General features: G+C 38.4%; 1 protein-coding gene across 1 annotated transcript in view; it reads left to right on the top strand.

Moving 5' to 3' along the window:
- The window catches only part of Mical (Molecule interacting with CasL), a 624,164-nt gene that overhangs the window by 309,685 nt on the left and 290,457 nt on the right, over positions 1-24,022 (top strand). Inside the window, exon 12 of the mRNA XM_090389022.1 lies at positions 20,867-21,014. Within this exon, the coding sequence (XP_090245148.1) occupies positions 20,867-21,014 (148 nt within the window). The remainder of the gene's footprint in view (positions 1-20,866; positions 21,015-24,022) is intronic.

Here is a 24,022-nt window from a genome sequence, read left to right as displayed (position 1 = left end):
GACTGCCATTTCTTGTAAACACAAAGGTGAATCGTGCATAAGCGAATTCGGTTTGTGTTATATAAGCTATCGTTCGCATATTATAAATCGTCTATGATCAAATTCGTGTAGTGTAAACACGTTATAAGAGGACTGACTGTACTCGTATTGCAAGACCGCGCTCGTTTATCAAGTTAAAATTTATTAAAAATTTTTGCTCGTCTTGCAAAACACTCGTAGACCAAGTTACTCGCAATCCAAGGTACCACTGTACTTATGTTTCACCGAACCTTTCCATTGAGTTAATCCATAAATGGGTAACATAAGCCAGAATATCACCAGTGGATCGACACTGACGGAATACATACAGGCGATCGTTGATCAGACCGAAGGTTTCTAGGTAGTTTAAGAGTTGGCGGTTAATTAATTTCTCCATTATTTTAGAAAGAGTAGAAGTAATTGCAATGGGATGATAATTGGATGGGAGGGATTTGTCACCCTTTTTAGGAACTGGCTGTATATGAGCAAATTTCCAAACAGAAGGAAAAACGCCTTTGGAATAAGAAAATGAAAAAAGGCGGCAAAGAATAGGAGTAAGTTCAGGAGCACAGGTTTTGAGAACAAGTGGAGAATACCATCAGGACCTGGACCTTTCTTAGCATCAAGATTCATCAAAATCCTTCTGATATTCTTTTGACGGAAGACCACACGAGGCATTGAATGGAGTGTGTTGGGAATGGTAGAAGGTGTTTTACCAAGATAATTAATACATGAGCTGGAAGAAAAATGGGATGCTAGCAGGTCAGCTTTATCCTTGGCTGAAGTGACAACAGAACCATCTGGTTTGGACAGAGGTGGGAGCAGAGATGGGCAAAAGTTGTGGCCAATAGCTTTGGCAAGAGACTAGAATGCTCGGCTACCATTAGGGCAAGAAGCAAGTTTTCTGCTCTTAGCTGTTCAAACTCTAGTTTGGACTGATTAATAACTGCTTTACAATTGTTGCGAGATTTGGTGTAGGCAGAAAATGAAACTGAAGAATTAGAAACAAGCCAATTACGATATGCAACATTCTTCTCTTGAACAGCCTTAGCACATTTATTGGAAAACCAAGGTTTAGGTAAAGGATGAGATTTTAAAGTGGAGTGTGGGATAAAGGATTCCATTCCATTGACACGATCTGAGCAAACGTTGACATCAGAAGTTTTGAAACAGTAATCCAACCATGGAAAAGAAGAAAAGAAGACTCGCATGTCATCCCATTTTGCATTCTTGTAATGCCAAACAACACGAGATTGGAAATAGCCATGAGATAAAGGTTCCATTGGAGAAGAGACAATCACCAAGTTGTGATCTGAAGTGCCTAAAGGACCTCTCACTTCGACTGTGTACTTAGAAGGGCTGTTTGTGAGAAAAAGATCAAGCGTATTGGCTGTATGATTAGGATTGTCCGGTATTCTGTAAATGAAAAATCTGTGCTAGGTCATTAGTAATTGCAAAAGCCTCAGCATCTCGACCTGCTGGGTCTGTGTGGCTAGAAAACAGAAGCCGGCTGGACTTGTGAACATTAAAATCACCAAGGAAAATTACCCTGTTAGGAAAGTTGGACTGGAGAAAGTCAAGTTGCAAAGAGAGGAAGTCAAAGAGCTCCAAGTGATTTGTGGAGTTGGAAGAACGGTAGAGACAACAGATGAATTTGACACGAGGTAGAGAAATTTTAAGCCAAAGAAGATCAAAGAGAGGAGATTCCAAATTGCCAAGTCTCTGACAGGGAATATCAGAATGGACATATGCACATGTACCACCTTTGAGGCTAAAGGAATCATACAACAAATAATTTGAGCATCTGAGATGAGCAGTAGTTGAATCAACCGATAACTGAGATTCAGTCAGAAAAAGTACATGGGGTTTGGCAGACTGCAAGTGGAAATGGACATCGTTGAGATTAGAATTGAGACCACGTATATTTGTGAAATGAATTAGGAAGTGCTTGGGAGAGTTAGATCTTTTCGCAGATAAGCTTGCTCTATTAGTTTGACAATTCATGGTGTATTCAATAGTAAGAAAAAGTGGGTGGGATATGCTGTATGAAGTAATTAAATTTTTGGATATGGTGTACACGTGGTAAGAATATACCCAGATCCTTGACATAACGTGGCCTCGACAATGCTCCCCGCATACACACTACTCAGACTCCCTCCAGTCACTATCTGGCAGAGTAGAGGTAGCAAGATTATACACTAGTTGATCCAGAAGCCTCCTAGAGAGTTACCAATAGGTTCGGTCCGGTGTACTAACTAGGGGCCAGTCTGCGAACACCGTTTTAGAGCTGTACCCTTGAAATGTAAGGAATATTGGATCTCACCACGACGTTTATCATAACCTCAAAAGTCATCAATCATACTGCACGATGGAAAAGAAGATGGAATCTTCTGATGTCCCTATTATTAGGGAAGGGTTGACCGGAACTTAGCTCTAGAGACTAAACATGGGTTCCACCAGTTCAAGTCTCCAATAAGCAAAGTGGAGGTATTTCACTGGTTGATGAGAGTCATCTACAACCTAGTACTGCCTGGTAACATAGAGGGGCGGCGTTCCTCCATGTGGTGTGGGTGCCACACCTCGACCCCTGCTTACGTTGGTTCACACCTGGGTGGTCACCCTCCATGTACTTCTGCATGGAGGTTATACCCAGGATTACTAACAGTCCCACCATCGTGAAGGTGCAAGCAGAGGATTTGGCTGTCACAGACCATCCGCACTTCGCCGAAATTGGGTCCACTTGACTTGAGTGTTACCCAAATATCAGTTCCAACAGCGTTTTAGACTCCCAGATAGCAAGTACAGCTTGTCTGGCATATCTGAGAGCATGTTTGTGATAACCTCAATCCCCATGTACTTTTTTTTCTGATGGAATCCCTGTTATCAGTTGATTCAACCTTCTGCTCATCTCACTTGTCTAAATTTTTAAATGTATGATTCCTTTCGCTTCAAAGGTGGTACTCGTGCATATGTCCATTCTGATATTCCTTGTCAGAGACTTAGCAATTTGGAAGCTTCTCTTTTCGATCTTCTCTGGCTTAAAATCTCTCTACCACATTCTGTCAAATTCATCTGTTGCATCTATAGCTCTCTCACCTTGACAAATCACCTGGAACTCTTGGAAACGACTTTCTCCATTCAAAGTTGCCTACAGTGAGGTAAATTTCCTTGGTGATATTAATGTTCACAATTTCAGCTGACTTCCGTTTTCTAGTCTCACTAACCCAGCTGGTCGAGATGCTTGGACTTTTGCAATTACTAATGACCTCTCACAGACTGTTCATTTACCTACCAGATAAACCTAACCATGCATCCAACCTAACCTAACCTCTTGCTCTTTTCTCACAAACAAGTCTTCTCAGTGCACAGTTGAAGTGTGTTGTAATCTGAGGTGCCTCTAGGCAATTCAGATTACAACTTGGTCAGGGTTTCTTCTCCAATAGAGCATTTGTTTATTGGCCATTCTCAACCTCATGTTGTTTGCCCTTACAAAAATGCAAAATGGGATGATCTGTGAGATTTCTTTTCCTTGGTTGGAATACTGTTTCAAATCTTCTGATTTCAACGTTTGCTCAGATCGTGTCAGTGAAATTATTCTCGAAGGGATGGAATCCTTTATTCCACACTCGACCTTAAAATCTAATCCTTTATCTTTACCTTCTAAATTGGCTTGGTTCCAAATCTCCAGTTAATTTTTTTCCTTCAACAAAGCTTGCAACAATCGTAAAGCAGTTATTAATCTGTCCAAATGGTAGCTGAACATTCTGGTTTCTTGCCAAAGCTATTGGCTGCAACTTTTCCCATTTATTCCCCTTCCACCTGTCAAAGCCACATGGTTCTGTTGCCACTTCAGCCAATGATAAATCTGACCTTCTAGCATCCTATTTTTTTTTCTAACTCGTGTATTGATGAGCTTGGTAAACCACTTCCTACCATTCTCAGTATACGACATTCAATGTCAAGAGGATTTTGAACAACCGTGATGCTAATAAAGCTCCAGGTTCTGATGGTATTTCTCCACTTGTTCTCAAGAGCTGTGTTCCTAAACATACTCCTGTTCTGTTTCACCTTTTTTCTCTGTCTTATTCCAAAGGTGTTTTCCCTTCTGCTTGGAAATTGCTCATATCCTTCCAGTTCCTAAAAAGGGTTACAAATCCCTCCCATCCAATTATTGTCCCATTGCACTTAATTCTACTCTTTCTAAAATAGTGGAGAATTCGATTAACTGCCGACTCTTGAACTATCCAAAAACCTCCTATCCGATCAATGATCTCCAGTATGGATTCTGCCAGAATCCAATGGTGATATTCTGGCCCATGTTACCTGTCTGTTGAGAAATTCAGTGGAAAGTTATGGTGAAACTCAGTCAGTTGCTCTTGACATTTCAAAAGCTTTTGATCATGTTTGACATAAAGGTCTTCTAAATAAGCTTCCAACTTATGGTCAGCATTAGCATTAGTAGAGACATATGATGCAAGAAAGCAAGCTTATGCAACATCAGCCAAAAAAAAAAAGAAAAAAAACCCTTCCAAGTCACCCCTCCGTTCGTTTGAAATACCTGTCCAGCTGAGCCTTAAATTTATTTAGGCTATCAACTTCCACAACAAGGGATGGAAGTCTGTTCCGCCAACCAACTACCCGCTGGCTAAAGGCTAGCGGGTAGTTGGTTGATCTATCCTACATCCGTCTTTCCTCAATTTGAATTTATGCCCTCTCAGGTGATTATTCTGAGCAAGAGGCAGTATCCCATCAGCATTGAGCATGCTCAAACCATTCAAAGCTTTGTACACCTCTATCAGATCACCTCGCCGGTGCCTAGTCTCCAGACACTGTAATTTTGCAAAACTTAAGCCTTCGTTCCGTTCACTAACCTTGTTGCCCTTCTCTGTACTCGTTCCAGCAGCTCTACATCCTTCTTGAAATGAGGCCTCTAGAGACTAAACATGGGTTCCACCAGTTCAAGTCTCCAATAAGCAAAGTGGTGGTATTTCACCGGTTGATGAGAGTCATCTACAACCTAGTACTGCTTGGTAACATAGAGGGGCGGCGTTCCTCCATGTGGTGTGGGTGCCACACCTCGACCCCTGCTTACGTTGGTTCACACCTGGGTGGTCACCCTGGTGTGAACCAACAGTACTCATGGTGCGGCCTGACCAATGCCTTATACAAGGGAATAATCACCCTATCCCTGCTAGAAAAATTCCTGTATATCATTGATAAGACACCATGAGCTACTCTTAAAGCCCGTCTGCACTGCTCAGAGAACTTCATATCTGCCTGCACAATTACCCCCTAAGGTCCTTCTCATTCTCTACCACTGTCAGTGTAGTACCACAGATTTGATACATTGCTCTGGGGTTGCTGTTTTCCATATGTAGTACTTTACATTTGTCAATGTTAAACTTCATTTGCCACCTCTCAACCCATCTGCTCAACCTTTCCAGATCCTGTTGCAGCAGCATAGAGTCAGTAGCATCCTTAACAACCCTACCAACCTTTGTATCGTCTGCAAACTTGGACATTAAGCTTGATATACCATCATCAATATTATTTATAAATACAGAAAACAACAATGGACCCAACACTGAACCCTGAGGGACTCCACTAATAACATTAGTGGAGTCCCTCATTAGTCCACGATGAGCAGTGTCCATTAATTACCACTCTGTCTTCTGCCACTCAACCATCCCTTTATCCATAGCAACAATTTTCCACCAATGCCACACTGCTCCAATTTGTGCAGCAGTCTTCCATGTGCAACAGTATCAAAAGCCTTTCTAAGATCCAAATATATAATATCAAAGTTATTCCCTGCATCCAATTTTTTTGTGACTACATCATGGTATCCAATCAAATTGGTCAGGCAAGAACTTCCCTTAACAAAACCATGCTGTGTCTGAGCTATAACTGAATTCTTGTCAAGATGATCCTGCAGTGCTTCTTTAACCAGTGCTTCCATTAATTTTCCTGAACAGAAGTTAAACTCACAGGTCTATAATTACTTGTGTCAGACTTTGATCCTCCTTTGTGAATTGGGGTTACATTTGCACATCTCCAGTCTGTCGGTACCTCCCCTGAGTCCAAGGAAGCTCTCATAATTAGCTAACGGATTGCTTACTTCCTTTGCAGCCTCCTTTAATATAACTGTATAGATCCCATCCATCCCAGGTGCCTTTCTTTAGCATTAGTAGAGGCATATGATGCAAGAAAGCAAGCTTATTCAGCATCAGCCAAAAAAAAAAAAAAAAACCCTCTCCCATTTCACCCCTCCGTTCGTTCGAAATACCTGTCCAGTTGAGCTTTAAATTTGTTTAGGCTATCAACTTCAACAATAAGTGATGGAAGTCGGTTCCACCAACCAACCACCCGCTGGCCAAAGGCAAATTTCCGCACATCTATCCGACATCCGTCCTTCCTCAATTTGAATTTATGCCCTCTGAGGCGATTATTCTGAGAAAGATGAAGAATCCCATTGGCATTGAGCATGCTCAAACCATTCAAAGCCTTATACACCTCTATCAGATCACCTCGCCGGTGCCTAGTCTCCAGACTCTGTAATTTGCAAAACTTAAGCCTTTCTCGTAAGAGCAACCCTTTGTTCCATTTACTAATCTTGTTGCCCTTCTCTGTACCCGTTCCAGCAGCTCTACATCCTTCTTGAAATGAGGCCTCCAGACCTGTATACAGTACTCAAGATGTGGCCTAACCATTGCCTTATACAAGGGAATAATCACCTCCTTATCCCTGCTAGAAAAATTCCTGTATATCATTGACAAGACACCATGAGCTACTCTTGCAGCTCGTCTGCACTGCTCAGAGAACTTCATATCTGCCTGCACAATTACCCCCAGGTCCTTTTCATTCTCCACCACTGTCAGTGTAGTACTGCAGAGTTGATACATTGCTCTAGGTACACATATGTAGTACTTTACATTTGTCAATGGTAAACTTCATTTGCCACCTCTCAGCCCATCTGTTCAACCTTTCCAGATCCTGTTGCAGCAGCATAGCGTCAGTAGTGTCCTTAACGACCCTGCCAACCTTTGTATCATCTGCAAACTTAGACATTAAACTTGATATCCCATCATCAATATCATTCATAAACACCGAAAACAACAATGGACCCAACACTGAACCTTGAGGAACTCCACTAATAACATTAGTCCACGTTGAGCAGTGTCCATTGATTACCACTCTGTCTTCTGCCACTCAACCATCCCCTTATCCATAGCAGCAATTTGCCTCCAATGCCACACTGCTGCAATTTGTGCAGCAGTCTTCCATGTGCAACAGTATCAAAAGCCTTTCTAAGATCCAAATATATAATATCAAAGTTATTCCCTGCATCCAGTTCTTTTGTGACTACATCATAGTATCCAATCAAATTGGTCAGGCAAGACCTGCCCTTAACAAAACCATGCTGCGTCTGAGCCATAACTGAATTCTTGTCTAGATGATCCTGCAGTGCTTCTTTAACCAGTGCCTCCATTAATTTACCTGGAACAGAAGTTAAACTAACAGGTCTATAATTACTTGTGTCAGCCTTTGATCCTCCTTTGTGAATTGGGGTTACATTTGCACATTACCAGTCTATGGGTACCTCCCCTGAGTCCAAAGAAGCTCTCATAATTATGGCTAGGGGTTTGCATACTTCCTTTGCTGCCTCCTTTAATATAACTGGATAGATCCCATCCACCCCAGGTGCCTTTTTTATGTTTATCCTCAACAATCTCTCCTCCACTTTCCTCTCAGTTATTACAAAATCATCCAGCTCACTGCCAATGTTTACTTTACCTACATCATTCTCCTTCCTGAATAACTCCTCATGCGTGAATGTAGATGCAAAATACTCGTTTAGATTGTTAGCCACCTGAGCAGGATCCTCAACTGTTGAACCATCAATATCCAGTGGACCAATCTGATTCATCCCTTTCCTTCTCGAGTTCAAGTATGTAAAGAACTCCTTTCTGTTTTTCTTTGCATCCTTTGCCAAGGATTTTTCGTAGTCTGCCTTTGCCTGCCTAATCTCCTTTGTGACTTGGTTACAGACCAACTTATATCTATCATAGGCTTCCATGTCACCCATTAATTTGTATGTATCCCATTCATTTTTCTTCTCTGCCACATGTCTCATTAGTCCATCTGACAACCATTTAGGCCTAAACCTTGAACAGTATTTCTTAGTTGGTATGTAAAGCCTGGTAGCCACCAAGATTAGTTCCTTGAATGCTTCCCATTTTGAGTTTGCTGTTGGTAACATCATCAGTTGGTCCCACTGTATAGAATTTAAATACTGTCTCAGACCATCATAGTCGCCTTTACGAAAACAGAAACCCTTCCCTTTACCTCTGATGGTAGTTACCTCCTTGAGTAAATCCCACTTCAACACACTGTGATCACTGCCACCTAGTGGTTCATTTATCTGCAGGTTCTTAATGCATGAAGAATCACTACTGATAATCAGATCAAGAGTATTGCTCCCTCTTGTTGCCTCACGAACATGCTGATGTAGAAAACAATCATCCAATAAATCCACAAAAGCCTTGCTAGTGTGCGAGTGACCAACCCACAAATTCCAGTCAATATCTGGGAAATTAAAATCCCCCATTATAAGACTCTCTGATCTACTGGCCCACTCTATTTCCCTGTACAATATATTATTATACTCATCAGAGTCATTAGGCCTATAGCACACTCCTACTCTCAATTTTGATTTCCCTATGCTTATGTCACACCAAACTGACTCGACACTGCCCTGTCCATTGATGTCAACTGGCTTCACTTCCTTTGACTTTATGTGTTTCTTAATTAATAGCATATCCCCTCCTCCCCTCCTGTCCTGTCTTGTCTATCCTTTCTATATACATTGTATTCCTCAAATTCCAGTTCCGCATTACTTATATCTGTGTGACACCACGTCTCTGATATCCCAACAATATCTGCCTTTGATGTTTTGAGCAATACCTCAAATTCATCAAATTTATTTACCAAACTCCTAGCATTGGTGTACACGCAGGTATACATGCACCTGTTTCTATTCTTAGCTACCCTAACACAACCCATGTGTTTACTTGTAACGCAATGACTACCAGCAGTCTCTGAAATATCCTGCATCTTGTTTTTCAGACTTCTGCTCATTTGAATAGAAGCAGTGCAAGAATCACTTCCACCTCTGCCAGTGGCTACTGTTAATCTATTAGTCCTTGTATCCCCCCCAACTAGCAGTTTTCCGACCCACCTAACACTGCCTCGACAGCATCAGCAAAAATTCTTGCACCCTTTCTATTTAAGTGTATCCCATCCCTGTAGAAGCAATCTCTCCTGTTAACAAGTACAGTCCAGGCTGAAAAAAATTCTACCCCTTGAGCCTTGCACAATCCCTCCAGGGCCGAATTGATCGACAAGGCTCTCATCATATACTCCCTCCTATCGTGTCTGGGCAGAATTGCAGACACTTTCAAGTTCAACCCTAATTCACGGCTTTTTTTCAACAGTGACCTGTACTTGCTAAGTAATTCCGCTGGTCTCCTACTCTTAATATCATTAGTGCCAACGTGTACAACTATATCACCTTTTGTGCCCTTAAAAGATGATATCCGCTCTACAACGTCATCAACCTTTGCCCCTGGCAGACATACCCTGGTCGTATTCCACCTATCCCTTTTACAAAGCATGTTCCCCGTTTATATTCAACAATTTCTCCACTTTACTCTCAATTATTACAAGATCATCTGGCTCACTGCCATTGTTTACTTCATCTATGGCATTCCCCTTCCTGAATAACTCCTCATGTGTGAATGTAGATGCAAAATATTGATTTAGTTTGTTAGCTACCTGAGTAGGATCATGAACAGTTGAACCATCGATATCAAGTGGACCAATCTGATTCATTCCCTTCCTTCTAGAGTTATGTCTCCTTGCTGTTTTTCTTTGCATCCCTTGCCAAAGATTTCTCGTAATCTGCCTTCGCCTGCCTAACCTTCTTTGTAACTTGGTTACAGATCAACTTATATCTATCATAGGCTTCTGTGTCACATGTTAATTTATATGTATCCCATGCATTTTTCTTCTCTGCCATATGTCTCATTAGTTCATCTGACATCCATTTAGGCCTGAACCTTGAACAATATTTCTTAGTTGGTATGTAAAGCCTAGTAGCTTCCAAGATAAGTTCTTTGAATGCTTCCCATTTTGAGTTTACTGTTGGTAACATCATCAGTTGGTCCCACTGTATAGAATTTAAATACTATCTCAGACCATCGTAGTCGCCTTTACGAAAGCAATAACCCTTCCCTTTACCCATGATGGTAGTTACCTCCTTGAGTAAATCCCACTTCAGCATACTGTGATCACTGCCTGTATTCGCAGATTTTTAATGCATGAAGAATCACTGCTGATAATCAAATCAAGAGTATTGCTCCCTCTAGTTGCCTCCCGAACATGCCGATGTAGAAAACAATCATCCAATAAATCCACAAAAGCCTTGCTAGTGTGTGAGTGACCAACCCACAAATTACAGTCAATATCTGGGAAATTAAAATTCCCCATTATAAGACTCTCTGATTTACTGGCCCACTATATTTCCCTGTACAGTTTCTTATTATACTCATCAGAGTCATTAGGCCTATAGCACACTCCTACTCTCAATTTTGATCTCCCAATGCTTATGTCACACCAAACTGACTCGACACTGCACTGTCCAGTGATGCGAACTGGCTTCACTTCCTTGGATTTTATGTGTTTCTTAACTAATAGCATAACCCTCCTCTCTTCCTATCCTGTCTATCCTTTCTGTAGATGTTGTACTCCCCAAATTCCAGTTCTGCATTACTTATATCTGTGTGACACCACGTCTCTGATATCCCAACAATATCCGCCTTTGATGCTTTGAGCAATACCTCAAATTCATCAAATTTATTACCAAACTCCTAGCATTGGTGTACATGCAAGTATACATGCACCTGTTGTTTTTCTTAGCTACCCTAACACAATTTTACCCATTGAGCCTTGCACAATCTTTCCAGGACCGAATTGATTGATGAGGCTCTCATCATATACTCCTTCCTATCGTGTCTGGGCAGAATTGCAGACACTTTCAAATTCAACCCTAATTCACTGCTTTTTTTCAACAGTGACCTGTACTTGTTAAGTAATTCTGCCGGTCTCCTACTCTTAATATCATTAGTACCATTGATATCATTGGTTTACCGACTGTTTTCCCTAATTGGCTATCCAGTTTTCTTTCTGACTGTTCACTGTGGGTGATGGTAAATGGTTCTGTCGTCTGACTTCAGTTCTTTCTCCCATTCTTTTCCTCTTGTATGTTAATGACATTCTTCCATTTACCGGAAATCGTCACCATAGTTTTGCTGATAGCACATTGCATTCCATCTTCCTGTTTGAGAAACCTTGCCTTGTATAAATAGCTTCAACTTTTTGAATAGCCCTTACCAATTCCTGAAATGCCGATCTCCAGGCAATTTGTTTGAACAAAGATGAAGGATAGAAATAAACAAAGATTTGTTTATTTCTATCCTTCTAAAACTTAGGCCTATATTATATCTTGCAAAAAGGACAATTGTTCTGCTCCTATGTTTATATTCGATGACACTGATTTACAGACAAGATCACATATATCTGGTGTGGATTACCCTGACTTCTAATCTCTCTTGGCATAAGTTCATTACAAATATTGCTTCCTGTGCATCTAAAAAACTGGCTTTTCTCTTTTGCTCTTTGTGTTTACTTTTCTTCCAAATAGCTGTTTACTCTGTTCAAATCACATATCTGCCCTACAATGGAATTCTGTTCCGACATATGGGGCGGTGCCCCCAAAACCTGTCTAAATTCCATTTAAAAGATGGCAATTAGATTAATTAATGACTCATCTCTCTCTCTCTCTCCCTCCCTCCCTCCCACTGACTCACTCACTCACTCACTCACAGACATTCTGTTTTTACTGTCCGACTTCAAACTCACAGGACCAACCTTTCTTCTTCTTCCTCGTTTCACCACCAAATACGTAGGATACGGAAAGGTCAGGGAATGACCACCGCATATCCCGGAGCAATATGGCCTTAGTTGCTAATGCACTTAAAAACCAAACAACAACAACAACAACTTCCTCGTTTATTAATTAATTTTTTGCAATGACATTCCTTCATATGCATTTCATGAAAATTGCAATCTGCAGAAATTGAAGTCTAATATCAACAAGTATCTTCTTTCATCTTCTCAACCTTCATACCATGCACAGTAGTAAATACTATAAATTCTAATACTTCTTGTGTTTGGGGGGTTTCATAGAAAAAAAAAATATATAGGAGTAGTTTGAGGACTTGTTTAACAAGTACAGGGCAGTTTTTGAGAAAAAGTTGTGTTAGGGTTAAATTTTGAAAGTGTCTGCAATTTTGCCCAGAGACGATAGGAGTGAGTGCATGATGGAGCATTGTCAAATCAATTTTACCTGGAGAAATTGTGCAAGATCCATGGGGTAGAATTTTTCTCAATATATGGTCCGTGCTTGATAAGAGTTGAGACAGCTTCTTCAGGGAGAAGATATACTTAAATAGAAAGGATGCAGATATATCAGCTGATGTTATAGAGACAGCATTAGGTAGGTTGGAAAATTTAGCGTGGAGGGGTTGGATACACAAACAAATAGACTAACAATAGCCGTAAAGAAAAAAAGTGATAGTAATTCTTGCACTGCTTCTATTGGAACGTGCAGCAGCCCTCAAAGCAAGGCACTGCGGATTTCAAAGTCTTCTGTGAGGGTCATCATGGAACAAAGTAATACATGAGCTGTGTTAGCGTAACTAAGGGTAAAACTACTTGTATGTATACCAATGCCAGAGCAAGCACAGTAAATAAATTTAATGAATTTGAAGTGTTGGTTGAGTCTTCAAATGCAGACATTGTGAGGATGTCAGAGATGTGGTGTCAGATGTAAGGGATGCAGAATTTGAATTTAAGAATCACTAATTATCTAAGGTACTGCATCCTGTACATGGGTGGAGAGTGCAGTGTTGAGTCGGTTTGGTTTGATATACACAACAGGAAACAAAAATGAGAGTATAAGTGTGCTATAGGCCAAATGACTGTGATGAGTATAATAAACAGCTGTACAGAGAAATAGAGTGAGCTAGTAAATCAGAATGTCTTATAATGGGGGATTTTAACTTTCCAGATATTGACTGGAACTTGTGTGATGGTCACTCACATACTAGCAAGACTTTTGTGAATTTATTGTTGGATGTCTGTTTTCTACAACAGAATGTTAGAGAGGCAACAAGAGAGAAGTAATCTTGATCTGGTTATCAGCAGTGATTCCATGCATTAAAAATCTGCAAATAAAATAACCACTAGATTGGCAGTTGTTGTTGTTGTTATTTGGTTTTTAGGAGCATTAGCAACTAAGGCCATATTGCTCCGAGGATATGCGGTGGTCATTCCCTGACCTTTCCACATCCTCCATATTTGGTGGTCACGGGCTCGAACCGCAGTCTAATCAAGAAGTGTGTGCTACGCACTGCTGCTCCTGCCCACCTGGCTACGGAGGTGTCATCAAAGGTAAAGATAAGAATTTTTGCCTTTGTAAAGGAGATTATAATGGCCTAAGACAGCTTTCAAATTCTGTACAGTGGGATCAGCTGTTGATGTTACCAGCAACAAATTCTAAAAGGGGAAACATTAAGTGAAGTAATTATAATAGCTACCAGGCTTTTCATACTGACTAATAAATACTGTTCAAGGCCTAGACCTAAATGTATGTCAAACAATTGAGATATGTGACAGAGAAATAAAATGCATGGGGTGCATATTAATTAGGTGATACAGCAGCCTGTTGTAGATATACACTAGCCTGCAATCAAGTCACAAAGGAGGTTAAACAAACCAAGGTAGATTACGAGAAGTCTCTGTCAGAGAATGCCAAGAAAAACAGTGCAGACTTCACTTATATTATAAAGGTAGACGGAAAGAGTTTAATCACAATGCTCCATTTGTTTTTGGTGGATTAACTGTTGATGATTCTACTTAGGTTGCTGACAGGCTGAATATTGCATTGACATTCACTCATAAGGAATTCTTGTGGGGGGGGGGATGCCAGGTTTCATCAGACTCTAACAGGAAACTGAATGATTTCGTAATAACTTAAAGGAATGTGGAAGAGAAGTTATTCAAGTTAAATAAAAAAAAAGGCACCTGGGTGGAGTGGATCTATTTGATCATATTAAGGGAGGTAGCAAATGAGGTCAGCAAACCCTTAGCCTTAATTATGAGAGCATTTTTGGATTCAGGGATTTCTCTGTGGGCTGGAAAAGTGCAAATTTATCCCAAATTCATAAAGGGAGATCAAAAGGTGACACGAATAATTACAGACCAGTTTGCTTAACTTTTGTTCCAGGGAAAATAATGATGTCAGGTTAAAGAAGTAATGCAAGACCTTCTAGATAGGAGTGCAGTTTTATTCGTCACTGCATGACTTCATGAAGGAATATCTTTTGAAAAATTTGATTGGATACTATGATGTAGTGACAAAGGAACTAGTTCAAAAAAACTTTCCTAGATTTCAGGAAAGCTTTTGATACTGTTCCACATAAAAGACTGCTCTACAAATTGTAGCACTGCGGGATTAACAGAAAGTTACTGCTTTGGATAAGGTGTAGGGCTCAATGGATGTTAGATGAACTAATGAGACTTATAGCAGAGAAGAAAAATGCATGGTATACATATAAATTATCAGGTGACACAGAAGACTATGGGAAATATAACCTCATCCTGTAATTAGGCAAGCGAAGACAGATTATGAGAAATGTTTGGCAAAGAACGTAAAGAAAAGAAAAACAGCAAAGACTTCTTTGCTTATCTAAACTCTAAAAGGACGGAGATATATCAGATTGGTCCACTTGATATTGATGGTTCGATTGTTGATGATCCTCCTCAGGTAGCTGACAGACCGATTGAGTATTTTGCATCTACATTTGCACATGAGGAAATCTGTAGGAGACATGGAGGCCAGACGTATATCAAACTTTAGCAGGGAGTTAAATGATTATACAATAACTGAGAGCAAAGTGGAGGAGAAATTGTTGAAGTTGAACATAAGAAAGGCACCTTGGGTGGATGGGATCTATCCAGTTATATTAAAGGTGGCAGCAAAGGAATAAACAAACCCTTAGCCATAATTATGAAAGCTTTCTTGGACCCAGAGGAGGTACCTGTGCGCTGGAGATGTGCAAATGTGTCCCCAATTCACAAAGGTGGGATTAAAGATTAAAGGGTGACAAGCAATTACAGACCTGTTAGTTTAACTTCTGTTCCGGGGAAAAATAATGAAGTCACTGGTTAAAGAAGCACTGCTGGATTATCTAGATAAGACTGCAGTTATAGTTCAGACAGAGCATGGATTTGTTAAGGGGAAGTCTTGTCAGACCAATTTGATTGGATACTATGATATTGTCACAGAGAAACTGGATGCAAAAAATAATTTTGATATCATATACTTGGATTTTAGGAAAGCTTTGATGCTGTTGCACATGAGAGACTACTGTACAGTTTGGAGCAGTTTGGCCTTAAGGGCGAGTTGCTGCTATTGATAAAGGGATGGTTCAGTAGGAGAAGACAGAGAGTGGTAATCAATGGACATTGCTCTTCGTAGACTAATGCTATTAATGGAATCCCCTGGGGTTCGGTGTTGGGCCCATTGTTGTTTTCTGTATTTATCAATGATATTACGGAATGTATACCAGTATTAACGTTATCTAAGTTTGCAAATGATATGAAGATTGGCAGGGATACCAGTATTAACGTTATCTAAGTTTGCAAATGATATGAAGGTTGGCAGGGTAACCCTGCCAATCTTCATATCATTTGCAAACTTAGATAACGTTAATACTGGTATACACTCAGCAATATCATTGATAAATACAGAAAATGTTAATGATAGTAATGATAGTACACTACTGCAACAGGACCTAGAAAATTTAAGAAAATACAGTATAATCTGGTGAATGTATTTAATAACACAATAAATACAATCTTATTGCCGACTAGGCTAGCCGGGTGGGTAAAGTGCCTGCCTGGCAACCCAAAGGTCGTGGGTTTGAATCCCGCCTTGGGCTTGGATCAAAGTACTGCAAAAACTTTGGGAGGTGCATTATGGCCACAGAAGCCGATGCGCCAACAACTACCAAAAAAAAAAAAAACAATCTTATTGTATTGTGTTAACAACAACAATTTCACTGGATTATACTGTATTTTCTTAACCATGGACCCCAGTACACCAAGCCCTTTCGTGATAGGACCTAGAAAAGTTGAACAGGTGGGCTGAGGTGGCAACTGAAGTTTAACATTGAAAATTTAAAGTACTGTATATGGATAGCAGTAACCCCAGAGTAACATACCAACTATGCAGTACTGCACTCAGGGTAGTGGAGAATGAAAAGAATATGGGGGTAATTGTGCAGTCAGATATGAAGTTTTCTGAGGTGCAGACAGGTTGCAATGGTAGCTTATGGTATCTTGTCAATGATATACGGGAATTTTGCCAGCAGAGATAAGGAGGTGATTGTCCACTTGTATAAGGCAATGATCTCACCACTCTTGAGTACTGCATACAGGTCTGGAGATCTTATTTTAGGAAGGATGTAGAATTGCTGAAACGAGTACAGAGAAGGGCACCAGCATTGGTGAATGGAACAAAGGGTTGATCTTACCAAGAAATGCTTAAGTTCTGCAAATTGGTGTATAAGGACTTGGTTTGAGCAAGCTCCCAACACTAAACCCTGAGTGACTCCACTAATAACATTAGTCCACGAAGAGTAATGTCAATTGATTACTACTCTCTGTCTTCTCCCACTCAACCATCTCTTTATCCATAGCAGCAATTTGCCTCTAATGCCACACTGCTCCAGTTTGTGCAGCAGTCTTCCATGTGCAACAGTATCAAAAGCCTTTCTAAGATCCAGATATCAAAATTATTCTTTGCATCCAGTTCCTTTGTGACTAAATCATAATATCGAATCAAATTGTTCAGACAAGACTTCCCCTTAACCAACCCATGCTGTTTCCGAGCTATAACTGAAGTCTTGTTTAGATAATCCTGTAATGCTTCTTTATACAGTGCCTCCATTAATTTTCCTGGATCAGAAGTTAAACTAACAGGTCTGTAATTACCCTTTGATTCTCTTTTGTGGATTGGGGTCACATTTGCAGTCCATGGGTAGCTCCCCTGAGTCCAAGGAAGCTCTCATAATTATGGCTAAGGATTTGCTTACTTCATTTGCTGCCTCCTTTAATATATAACTGGATAGATTCCATCCCCCCAGGTGACTTTCTTATGTTTATCTTCAACAATTTCTCCTCCACTTTAATCTCTGTTATTACAAGATTATCTAGCTTACTGCCAGAGTTTAATATGCCTCTGGCATTCCCCTCCCTGAATAACCCCCCATGTGTGAATGCAGATGCAAAATATTCATTTAGTTTGTTAGCTACCTTAGCAGGATCATCAACCGATGAACCATTGATATCAAGTGGACCAATTGGATTCATCCGCTTCCTTCTAGAGTTTACATAAGTAAATAACTCTTTGCTGTTTTTCTTTGCATCCTTTGCCAAAGATTTCTCATAATCTGCCTTCGCCTGCCTAACCTCCTTTGTGACTTGGTTACAGACTGGCTTATATCTATCATAGGCTTCTGTGTCACCTGTTAATTTATATGTATACCATTCATTTTTCTTCTCTGCCACATGTCTAATTAGTTCATCTGACATCCATTTAGGCCTAAATCTTGAACAATATTTCTTAGTTGGTATGAAAAGCCTAGTAGCTTACAAGATTAATTCTTTGAATGCTTCCCAATTTGAATTTGCTGTTGTTCCCACCATATATAATTTAAATACTGTCTCAGACCACAGTAGTCTCCTTTGCAAAAGCAAAAACCCTTCCCTTTACCCATGATGGTAGTTACCTCTTTGAGTAAATCCCACTTCAGCACACTGTGATCACTGCCACCTAGTGATTCCTTTATCTGCACATTCTTAATGCATGAAGAATCACTACTGATAATCAGATCACGAGTATTACTCCCTCTAGTTGCTTTCCGAACATGCTGCTGGAGAAAACAATCATCCAATAAATCCACAAAAGCCTTGCTTATGTGTGAGCGACCAACCCACAAATTCCAGTCAGTATCTGGGAAATTAAAATTCCCCATTATAAGACAGTCTGATTTACTGGCCCAATCTATGTTCAAAGAGCATGCTGCTCTTTGAACAGTAACTGCGGCTCTTTAACTTTAGCCCAAATGAAGCAGAATTTAAAATGGAGTAGAAGATTTACAAATCAAGGACACGTGGAGTGCAAGACTAAAATGCCTTAAAACCGAAATTGAGGATTTGGATAGGCAAAAGGCTCTCCTTGCAATTCTGCAGAATGTGTTGAAAAAGTAAGATTAAATTGTGTTCGACGTGTGGAGTAGCTTACCGGACACTTATATAAATTTGAAAATATTTGCGTTTGGACTTCTCTCAGTTTTTGTTTTGCCGTATTTCTGCAGACAAATATCTTCAAACATGAACTATATTAAAAATAAATAAAGAAACCGTCTTATCAATGCGAGTCTCTCAGCATTTTTATAGATGAAAATTACAGCATACTCGCCTGATGTTTAGAGACTCGCTCATGAAGTTCAGCAGCAAAAGTCACATTGGGTATTTGTTACATTTTTTCAGTATTAATAAATAATATTTCAAAATATATATATTTTTTTTAATAAAACACCTTCCCAATCTGTTCCATTTCTAAAGAAACTCCACCCAGCTTGACCTGAGGTGCGGCTCTTTGGATTCTCTTTTTTTTTCTTTTTTCTTTTTTATGAGAACAAAAATGGCTCATCACTCAAAAAAGGTTGCCGAACCCTGTCCTGTGGCTTATGCTGCACCATCCAAAAGAAAAATAAAATAATAAAGAAGAAGATTTTAAAAAATAAATAATTAATAAAATTAAAGGAAATAAACAATCTATGCATTTCCCTCCTCCCATAGGCAACTATCCAGCTGACCTTTGAATTTCCCCCAGCTGGCCCCCAAGCTTCTTCCAAGCATGAAGATAACTTATTCCAGTAATTGATAACTTGTTGACTAAAATAAAAAGTTCTTGGATATACCATGACCTGCCCTAAGAAAATAATAAATTTAAACAAAATGATATTTGGTCATGTCTAGACCACTTTGATTCTTTAACATAATATTTTAATAATATTATGTTAAAGAATATTATTAAAAAAGAGAGGAATAAGAGCTATTTCTTGTGTAGCTTAATGTATCAAAAAATGTATTTAAAAGAAATTCAGCCCCTCTCTAAATATCCAGATGGTTTGGGGAAGCTAAGCTGATCAATGGGCTTCCTTATAGGAATCTCACAGACTGTAGAATTAAAGACAGTCTTGCCCTAGATGAGAATTAGGTAAGTAGTCTTTAGTACACTTGCTTTTCATTAAAAAATACAAGGGACAGTTGAAAAGTTTCTAGCCTTTCATAAAAGGAATGCTGGAATGTGAAAACACATTTATTTTTCAACAGAGAATTGTCAGTTCCCCAGATAGCCTCCGTGCAGCAATGTTCATGAACTCCATGTTTTAAATGAAAAGAAAGTGGCTCCTTCTCTTGATTTCCACTTTATCCATAAAAATTGTGTGATTAAATTTTACATATATGTACTTTGCTTTATTTTTGTTTGTTTACTTCAGCAGGACCAGCTTCAACTAGGAACAATTAAATAGTAGTATTAGTACCTTCAGGACGTTGCTGATTCCATTTTATGCTTAAAATTTGAAAATGTGTCATATTTATAGTACCCAGTGATATGGTCTTTTTAAAGCAAAATTTTATTACTATAATAAAAGTATATGATACAGGTAAAATTCTGGTAACTAGCATTGGCAATATCACAAGCTCTTTTGGTCATCCAACACTAACTTAACTTAAAAAAAAAAAAAAAAAAACGCATATGTGTATCCTGTATGCATCAAAAATGTTTTATGTGAAAACACTTTTAACCAAAATCAGAACCTTTTTAAAATCGAATGGCTAGAGCCAAAGTTATAAACAATGTAACGTTTTATGCTAATGCCCACTACTTACTCTACCAAATCAGTGTTAGTTACCGAATTAGCATCATTTAGAAAATGTAATTTGTGTCATTTCTATTTCACATTTTCATGACAGATTGGTTTTACTTCATTGGTTTTACTTTTTGGCATCTCTCATATTGTGTAAATAATTTGCAACTGTGTTGTAAGCTTTAAATAATCTCTTGTAATCTCTTTCCCTTTGGGTACCTACACAACTCCAAATGAAGAGATAATTATCCTCAAAATGGTGCTTCCTGGGTGCTGGCACTTGACTGAAGATAAGTTGCAGTGTACTTTTGGAAAGTTTTGGAAGTGTTATTTATTTATTCAAAGTGTGAGAGTGGTCAACTCATGAAGGATTTCATAATATGAGATTTCAAGACTGCACAGATTAGAAAAATATATGCAGCTAAAATGTTTTCATGAATGAAAAATCACCTTGCATGTGCAATCACCCTAAGACTGCACAGAATAGAAAAATATATGCAGCTAAAATGATTTCATGAATGAAGATTCACATAGGTATGATTCCTTTAAACTGCTGTTTCACAAGTTCTGTAACTTTTTTTTTGGCTCTGCTATATATGTATATAAACCACAAATACATTTTAAAACTTTGTTTTTGTTGTTTCTGTTAATAAAATTTTACACTTTATTTAATTTATCATTAATACACTAATTACTATTTATTTGTACTTATACACTCATAGGCATTTGATATTTGTGAAAAAGAATTTAATATACCTCCAGTGATGACCGGACAGGAGATGGCAGAATGCGAAATTCCAGACAAATTAACAATGGTTTCTTATATATCACAAATTTATGAGACCTTTCGGGGAGAAATTCCTTATTCAGGTAAATAATAGTTGCCCAGATTTTTTATAAAACTGAGAGGGAAAAAATGTAGGAAAAATTTATTCTGAAAGTGAATTTAGAAACTGTAGAATTCTGTTTAACAGTATTTAAAATCCCATCAATTTTTTTTTTTCAATTCTGATATACAAAGGACTTGAATTAACTGTGATGCATCACCAAAACAAGTTTGTCTTAAAATATTTCTAACAGCATTATCATTTAATCATGCTGTGCTTCTCATTTCTGCCAACTTCTTTTGCTGTTTACAAAATGGATAAAGAAGCAGCACACTATTAATTTAACCATGATATGAAATGAACAACTGCTTCCTTTTGTAATGTGATTTAACATATGGAATTTCAACCATAACATTTCAGAAACTGTGCTAGTTCCTTGATCACTGATAAAAATTACAAAATTAGTAAAAATAAAGTTTTCCTCAATGCTATTAATCAATCCTACGGGTCTTCCATCTGCAGCTGAAAGAAGTCGCCAAAATGTCAGCAGCATATATGTGAGATAACAACAAGATTAATACCAGGCATCAGGGTTACAGATTTGTTCTCGGTTTCAAATGGTATATGCCTGTGTGGTGCATCTTATCAAGAAACTGGCAGATGTTCTTCCAGAATATTATGATATAAAATTCTTTATATTCAACAACATAATATAATAAAGTAGTTGATCATTTTATATTGTAGTTTAAAATGTATAAAGAGCCTTTATGGGATTTTAAGTATCTGCTTTTTCCCCTACTTTAATACTAAGTTTGTCTATATATTTATTACTTATATTTTTAATATATTCAATTTATTTAATTTTAGCCATTCAGGAACAAATAATCAATACATCATCATACTGTATCAGCTATGGTATTACCATCATACAAGGCCTGTTCAAATTACATTGATATTGTGATTATTCAGATTACAATGATATTGTGATGTTAAGCATACTTAACAAATTAATTGTGCCCTCCCCTCCTTCAAAATAGTGCCCATCTGAGGTGTAGTAAAGAAAATAAAGTGGAGCCACGTGTGGTGAAAACAGGTTGCCAGACTTTAGAGAATCCATGTTTGGCCAAAAAACCCTGTACAGATAGCAGTGAATGCAGTGGTTTCATTATTGTGATGAAGCTACAAGTTTATTGCACTAGCCAAAAAAAAATAATAAAAATATTAATAGTGGATTCAAAAATAACAATATAAAATCATAATAAAAATTAATAATAAAACAAATGGATGCAGACAGATTGGCAAAGAGAACGTAAGGGTGCATTTACCAAGAAAGGTTTCAGTTCTGTGAATTTCAGCATCTCTGCTTCTGGAGACTAGGCATCTGCAAGGAGATCCTATTTAGGTGTTTAATGCCATGAATGGATTGAGTAAGCTTGTTGGTGGCTTTCTTCCTCTTGCTGAGGCCACACACACACACACACACACAGAGGCGACATAAATTCAAATTGAAGAAGGATGGTTGTAGGATAGATGTGTGGAAGTTTGCCTTCAGCTAGTGAGTGGTTGATTGTTGGAATAGGCATCCATGTGTTATTGTGGAAGTGGGTAGTTTGAATAAATTCAAGGAAGAACTAGACATTCTTGGAAGGGGTGGAATGGTGATATGGACAAGTTTTTTTTTTTTTTTTTTTTGTTGTTTCTCTATAAGCTGCTTTTTTTTGCAATACTAAATATGCATAATAAATATTGTAATTTTATATAATTAACAACTTTCTCACTAAAATAAAACTTCCTATAATCCACTTGAAACATCTTTCCCCCTTATAGTTATAGAATCATTTACAGTAGACTGTCAAAATAATGGCACATTGAGATCGGATGTATACATACATTACAGATGCCTTGTAGTGCCAGAAAAAGAAAATGGCAAGTCACATGATTATCGTATTTGTTTAAGTTTGCCATTTTGAAAGTGAATTCTTTACTGATATCACGGATTATACCGCTGTTTTACATTTATTTTAAATTAAAAACCCCTCACTATGGCTCCTAAAGTTAATAAACGTTTAATGTTGTTCTTTTCTTCTCATACAGAGAAGAAAAGAATAACATTAGAGCTTAGTGACAAATGATATAATCCAAACTATTACATTAGTGCTGCCCAGAATTCATATTAATTCATATACCCATATGAATATATACTCATGTGTATTGTGGCTGTAAATTGCATGTGTTCTCTGCTCAGTTTGCCTGTTTTGCTGGACGAAAAACCCCAGTTTCGGGGGGGGGGGGGGGAAACCTTGCTCTATACGTCTGAGACCCACTAACTCAGCCACAGAGTTATAAAAAAAAAAAAAAAAAAAAAAAAGCCCATAAAAGTTCCTCGCGTCACCGACAGGATTCGAACCCAGGCCTTTTCCACACAGTGTCAGGAGGACAGTGACAATACTACTGTGCTACCGCACAGACTAAACTTGATATAATAAAGAAAATAGAATGGGGCATAAGTAGGATTGTATTAATAGCAGAACATTATTAGATTTTCAACATGTTTATGGACACGTTGACAACTGCACATAAAGAATGTCAACATTCTTTATGTGCAGTTAATAAAATTGCATTCTTAATCTTTCTATTTCTTATTTGGCCTCATTATTTCTGCATTAAATACATTAAAAATAAAACTCTCTAGATAACGAAAAAATCAAAATAATGGCACCTTGAAGTGCTTTCGAAATAACGGCACCTTTGGTCCCCAAAGGTGCCGTTATTTCGAAAGTCTACTGTATAATAGTGAAATGGTTTCCTTCATTTGTTTTATTATCCCCTCTGTCTTATGGACCTCAGTAAAGTTGCCTGTAAGTTTCCTGATTACCGAGGTATATAGCCCACATATTTAGTCTTTTCCCATTCAGGTGCCCTTTTTTTCAGATTTTACCAAGCAGTTTTGCCCATCTTGAGATACTTTTAAGAAACTCAATGTCTTTTATTAGATGAGGTCTCCATACTTGGATACAATATTTCAAGTGCAGACTTACAGTTGTCTTATAC

This window comes from Mastigoproctus giganteus, chromosome 14 (genome assembly GCF_048544385.1).
Source record: "Mastigoproctus giganteus isolate SK-2022 chromosome 14, ASM4854438v1, whole genome shotgun sequence".
In the NCBI taxonomy this organism is placed as follows: domain Eukaryota; kingdom Metazoa; phylum Arthropoda; class Arachnida; order Uropygi; family Thelyphonidae; genus Mastigoproctus; species Mastigoproctus giganteus.
The sequence above is the reverse complement of the archived record's forward strand: the minus strand, read 5'-3'. Positions and strand labels throughout refer to the sequence as shown.